Source organism: Austrofundulus limnaeus, unplaced genomic scaffold, assembly GCF_001266775.1.
Source record: "Austrofundulus limnaeus strain Quisiro unplaced genomic scaffold, Austrofundulus_limnaeus-1.0 Scaffold2140, whole genome shotgun sequence".
Taxonomy (NCBI): Eukaryota; Metazoa; Chordata; class Actinopteri; order Cyprinodontiformes; family Rivulidae; genus Austrofundulus; species Austrofundulus limnaeus.
This window is the reverse complement of record NW_013954542.1, coordinates 19,154-25,432: the sequence shown is the minus strand read 5'-3', so window position 1 is coordinate 25,432 and position 6,279 is coordinate 19,154. Positions and strand designations below refer to the sequence as shown.

At 40.1% G+C, this 6,279-nt stretch overlaps 1 protein-coding gene across 1 annotated transcript; it reads right to left on the bottom strand.

The window, feature by feature from the left end:
- Window positions 1-567: 567 nt before the first annotated feature.
- On the bottom strand, window positions 568-6,038 carry LOC106537122 (sodium channel protein type 8 subunit alpha). Its single transcript, XM_014034493.1, has one exon. The coding sequence runs from the start codon at window positions 5,938-5,940 to the stop codon at window positions 4,777-4,779; it is 1,164 nt and encodes a 387-aa protein (XP_013889947.1). The 5' UTR covers window positions 5,941-6,038; the 3' UTR covers window positions 568-4,776.
- Window positions 6,039-6,279: the final 241 nt, after the last annotated feature.

The window sequence follows — 6,279 nt, the reverse complement described above, 5'->3', positions numbered from 1 at the left end:
GCGCTTGAGGCGCCGCAGCACTTCCCGACGTTGCTTGAAGCGCGTCCACCATAGACTTTGCATGTAAACCTGCTGCTCCTGATGCTGAAAGTTTCTTTATCTGGTTAATATGTTCCAACCAGTTTCACATGCATCATTACAGGTTAAAAACTTAGTCTTCAGTGTAAATAACTAAAAACTTCTATATAAATACAACGGTCTAATGTTAAACACCCCCACCCCAGGAAGGGTCTGTCTGAAATTTGAAAAGGTAATGCACCAAGCAATTTCTGCTGCAGGTAAGATATTGATTCCTGATAATGTTTATGGCTGTTTATGCTTCACAGAACCCCATTAAAAAAGTCCAAAGTATCCTTTTAACCAAACTATGATCTTGGTTTGTCTGTTTGTCTCCATGTTGCATTTTTTTTTCCTTCATAAAAAACACACAAATGAATTTTAATAAGTATAACAATTTAAACTCTCACACCTTTTTGTCAGAGAGAATGAGATCATTTCTGTGACCATGGCCACGTTCACTCTAAAACACCAAAAAAAAAAAAAAAAAAAACACACCAGCCACAGAGATAACTGGAAGGCTGCTTTATTATTTGGAAATAGATTCGTGCTCAAATGAAGACATTCTTTCACTGATTCTCACTTAATTGTCCCATGTGGTTTGCAACACATGTCCTCGGTCTGACTGTATTAGTGGCAAGAAATGACAGTCAAAAGTTGGTTTTCTTTTTAGTTAACCTTTTTTTTTTCAAAGAGAAGAAATTCATCTCAGTCATGCTACAAAAAACAATGGCCTCGTGTACCAACTGACAAACTAACACTTGGAAATGAACAAACGTGGAAAATAAATAAATAATAAATAAACAAAAGGCAAGCTGTTCTTCTTCTGACCCACAGGCCAGTAAACAGAATCCACAGAGAGAGCACTTCCTTCAAGACTCTACAAGATGTTAATCCACACATTTTAGACTTGTAGGGGGTGAGTTTGAAGTTCATTTAGAACTCAAGATAATAATAAATCAAATCAAACCATCGTGCTCCTTTTTGATTCACTCCATGGGTGTTGAGATCTTCGTTGCAGATTTTAGTGATTGGCTAAATAGAAAGCTAAAAAGGCACGTGCCGTTAAGAGATATTGCACCATAAACAAACACACAGACGGTTTAGACAACTAACCCTTAAACTGTTAGATATATTCAAACGGTGACAGCGAAATGAAACTCTAAGCTGCAGTTGTGCGTTGGGGCGGGGGGCGTGGAGGGGTTAGGGCTGCAGCAATAGCTTGTCTTATAAAGTGATGTGTGGATCAGAGTGGTTGGCTGCATAAAAGGCAATGAACTGTTTTGGTTGTGTGTATGTGTGTGTGTCTGTATATACAGTATTTCTGATGGGGAAATGATGGGCAAGACATCTTCTAATGAGTACAAAAAAGTGTGTGTGGGGGGGCGGGGTATGCTGGTAGTGCAATCCTCTCACCAAGGCAGGCTCCACAATTGTCAGCAAGCAGCCGGTACGACATCATGCACTGTATGCCTCATACTCTGAGGTCGTGGGCGGGCCAGAGTTCTGCTTCTTCTCTGAACGTACCACACAAAGAAAGATGCATAATCAGTTACACTCTGTGAATCTGCTGTCGCCTCAATGAGAACAGACAGGAGAGTCCACTTACAGACATGTTTTACTTTATATACATATACATATATACGTGATATATGTATATATATGTGTGCATGTGTGTGTGTGGGTCTGCATGTGTGTATAAAAGAATATATATATAATATATATGTAATATAGCTCTGTATATATACGCATTGATTTATACAGTTTTACATACATCTTCTGTTTCTTAATATARCTTCTTTTGACTTTTTCTCCTCTTTAACGGTGAAAAGTGACTGAAAAAGGTTTTCAACCATCAAACAATGTGTCACAGCCTCACAAGTGTGAGAAAGGGGCATTAGCTGGAAACCATTCTAGTTACGATTATTTATATTTAGTGTTAAGACTAAAAGCTGCAAGATTTATATATATATTTTTGTACTTTTTCAGTAATCCTGTATTTACAAATAAAGAAAATACTCATGCTTTTAAAATAGTATATTACATTATTTATAGTTTTTATCCAAAAAAAAAAAAGTCCAGCCTTAGCGTTTTGCAGTTTGTGACCAAAAGAGCATTGCGTTAATGTGTTTATCATCACATAGATGAACACTTTGCAGATTTTTGTTACTTATCGTGGAGATCCATGAAGATTTGGGAGAAAATGGGACAGCAGCAGCATTTATGCTCGTCGTTCAGATTTTTTTATTTGGTTCAAGTTGACACCCACACTGACTCTGGAGATCTCATGCAGCAGCTGGAGCATGGAACGCTGAGAACTGAATRAGGGACTATTTAATGAACAGGAAAAGTGACATCGCTGCACAACAGGTAGTGCAAAAAAACTCTGCTGGGGAGCTTTAGGTTCACAGTACCTTAAGAATGCATCCGGTGCTCTGTTTGGTTATTTGGTATTTGTTATGCAGTTGAGCAATATGAAGAAAACTATGAATTGTGGGAGATGGAAGCTGTTGTTGAGTACTAAAGTTTGGGGTCTTTCCTCTGAGCGTTTTACTCTTATGTGCTGCTCAAACCACCTTCATTCACTCTCATGACATCTCTCCTGTGTTCATTATCTGGGTGAATAGTTTTATTTAGTTTACTGCAAGAATTAAGGCCAGACCTCAGTCCAGATTGACATGGCCACAAATCTAATCCACAATAAATATTAAGCACTAAATTTCAAAGCATCAGAAGCAGGAAGCGCTAAACTGGCCCAAAAACAAACAATCAAACAAAAAGACAGTAAGATTGAAACAACCAGCTGAGATCATTGTCCACCAGCATGGTAAAAAATTAAAAACAAACATGTTTTTCATAAATACTCTCATCACATTCAGTTGCATTTTGTTGCAGAGCTCTTAATAATACATCTACATTATCTCCTGAGAAAAGGGGGTGTTTTTTTTTCAAGCATTGCATACATTTGTAGGGTCTTCCTGTCTAATACCGACAGCAAAACAAAACAAAGGAAAACAGAACGGGCAGGGCAGACTTCACCCAGCCCCGCTGCATGGACAAAAAAACAACAACAACAAGGCAGATCTCTTTGGCTTCTCCACACATTTTCCACATTACCCATTCACAACTTGATGTTTCTTTCTTTAACTGGATGCCACTAACTCCTGACGAGACAGGTCCCTTCATGGCTTCATGTGGTTAATAACAAAGATACCTATCAAAACAAGGAAATTACATTCAGGAAGAAAAAAACATATGAAACAAGAAAAAAAAAAGACATTTACATGTAGGCTCAAAGAAATCAAATAATGTAAATTTAAATTATAACTCTTTCTAGCCCTTTCAGAAAGGTCTAACCACCAACAGAGACACATCAAATAACAAAAACTGTGAAATCCCCTCATTCCGTTTAGAGTTGGACTCTCAAAGTGCTGCTTACACAAACATAAAGGCAAATGAGCTGCAACAAGCTCTTTAGCTTTAAAGTGTTGCACCTTTAAAAACATTTCAGTACAAATGACCAAACATCTCAGTCCATTGATACACACAGACATCCTTTTTTTCTTCATTTTACACTCGAAACAAACCTCCATAGCAGCAAAGAAAGTGCTTACGTTTTACCCACTGAGCCGTTGTGGTGGAGTTAAGGAGCTTCATTCTGTTGTCTGCAGAGGTAATCGTTCAAACAGCTAAAATGTGTTGAGTGATGAGCTAAAAATCGGATCTGTTTGGGATGACCAACCCACGTTCCGCGAAAACGTTTGCCAAATTTCTGAAAATGCTTGGGTCGTACCATCAAGCCACCAGTGAGGTCTGCGTTATTAGTGTCTCGTGGACTATGTTAATTCATGCAAGATTTCTGATCAAAAACATGCCATCATGCAAGTCATTTCTATGCATTGAACAAGCACAATTATTTATGTAACTGTTTGGAAATCTCTCTGAGTAAATGTAAGCCCTTGGCCCGAGTTGACCTCCCCATGAGAAACAGACCGTTTTACCAATTTGGTGTAAAAGCCCATGTAAAAGAAAGCATTTTGATGTGGGTACTAACAAAGATAAAATGATTAGAGGAGGTTGAGTGGCATGGGCAAACCGTTGGTTATTCTTTTTTTTCTCATTTGTTTACATTTTTTTGCTGCACACAAAAAGAAAACAAAAAACACTCTAGCTTTAATAAAAGAAAAGAAATTGCTTTCAAGACTTTGTCTTTCACTCAAAAGTCTTCATAGAGTTTGCTTTTAGAGTGAGTGTGTCACTAATAAATGACTCAGAAACACTTTGGCTGCTTTAAGAGGACACTTTGAATATTAAGCAGCATTCTCGTTTTCCCATTTCACAGAGCGGTTTCCTTTAGGAATCCATCAGTTGCATCTTAGGTGCTGAACTCCTGTTTTGCATCCCACCTCTTGGTGTAGAGTTCCTTTGTCGTATCTTTAGACCAGTGGCAGATGAGCACCAGACATTCCCTCCTCTGTTTCCATTACAACAATGCCCCACAGAATCCTGATCATGTGTCCTCAAGCCGTCGTAGACGGAGCTTCTTCCTTCTGCATCAATAYAGTAATGAAGTCTGTAAACAAAATTATTGAATACTATTTTTTACTTGCAAATGCAATAGTCTGTACATCTGTGTGGGTGAGTTTCCTCTCACTTTGCTTGAAGTTACATTACTTTATTGTTATTAATGTGATTATTCATCCAGCCTGACCCCTCCCCCTAACATTGAGATTCCCTGATGTCTTTTTGGTTTCTCCCTTTCTCTTTCCTGTCTCCTTTCCCCTCATTGTTGTCATCCTGTTTCTCCTTATCAGGTTTGGTTACACTGTCATAAGAAGGCAGGGAGGCAGTCGATGGCGTGCTCTCCTTCTTTTCTTGTTCCTGATTGTTCCCATCGTTCTCAGGTTTGTTGTTGGCTGGTTTGCGCTTACATACAAATCCCCGCCGGGACAGGTAGGAACGGTAGGCCCTCTGAATAATCCTGGCAGACACATCTTCCTGCTTTCGCCTCAGAGTGGTGGTGATCGGCTCATAAGAGACCTTGGAAGGATTGGCGGCTACAAAACGCTCCTCCATTTGTTGCCTCAGCATGTCCAACTCACCGCTGTCGCCCAGCACGCGTTTGGTGAAGGCGAACAGGATGTCCAGGCAATGAATGCGGTCTCCACTCACCATAGGCATGTCCATAGCAATCAGCTCGATGGTGTTGGGCTTGGGGACGCGCAGCGGGTGTTCAAGTGCATCTGCAAAGTCAGAAAGCTTAGCATAGGTGATGAACTGGGAGGCATCTGGGTCAAACTTCTCCCAGATTTCATAAAAGGTCTCAAAGTCGTCCTCACTGAGTGGGTCGGCACTCTCCTCTGTGGCCACGCTGAAGTTCTCCAAGATGATGGCAATGTACATGTTGACCACAATTAGGAAAGAAATGATAATGTACATAACAAAGAAGAAGATGCCCACAGATGGGTTGCCACAGTCTCCAGTGGCAGGGGTGCCAGCGTTTTCCAGTAAGGGGTCACAGTCTGGAGGGTAGTTAAGAATGGGCAACAGAAGGCCGTCCCAGCCAGCAGACGTGGTGATCATGAACAAGATGATCATGCTGTTTCCAAACGTCTCAAAGTTGTACATGTCATCAATCCCAGCCCCATGTTTCACGTAGCCGAAGTTGGACATGCCGAAGATGGAGAAGATGAACATGACTAGGAACAGTAGGAGGCCAATGTTGAATAAAGCAGGAAGTGACATCATGAGGGCGAACAGCAGAGTTCGGATTCCCTTGGCACCTTTGATGAGTCGCAGGATTCTGCCGATTCGAGCCAAACGAATCACCCTGAAGAGCGTTGGTGAAACAAAGTATTTCTCTATCAGGTCAGCCAGAAACATTCCTGAGGATCAAAGGAAGCAGAGAGACACGTCTTTGGTTAAAATACAGGAAATATTAGGAAGGTGCTGCCTAAACACCAGGGTTTTGTATTGGCAAAAGTTTTATAAATATTACAACACAGGGGTCATGATATACAGTATCATGATATTTTACGATACTGTATTGGCATTTTTTTCTCCAAAAGACTCTAGTTACAAAAAAAACAAAAAAAAAACCTCTACATCCTCTAAGTCTTATTCAAAAATCAATACAGTGCTTTTGAGAATCGATACAGTATTAAGAAATGATACGGTCCCCTCCAAAAGTATTGGAACAGCAAGTCTAATCCTCTTATTTTT

Coding starts and splice junctions, on each gene's coding strand:
- LOC106537122 (XM_014034493.1), bottom strand. CDS start 5,940: ATGTTTCTGGCTGACCTGATAGAGAAATACTTTGTTTCACCAACGCTC.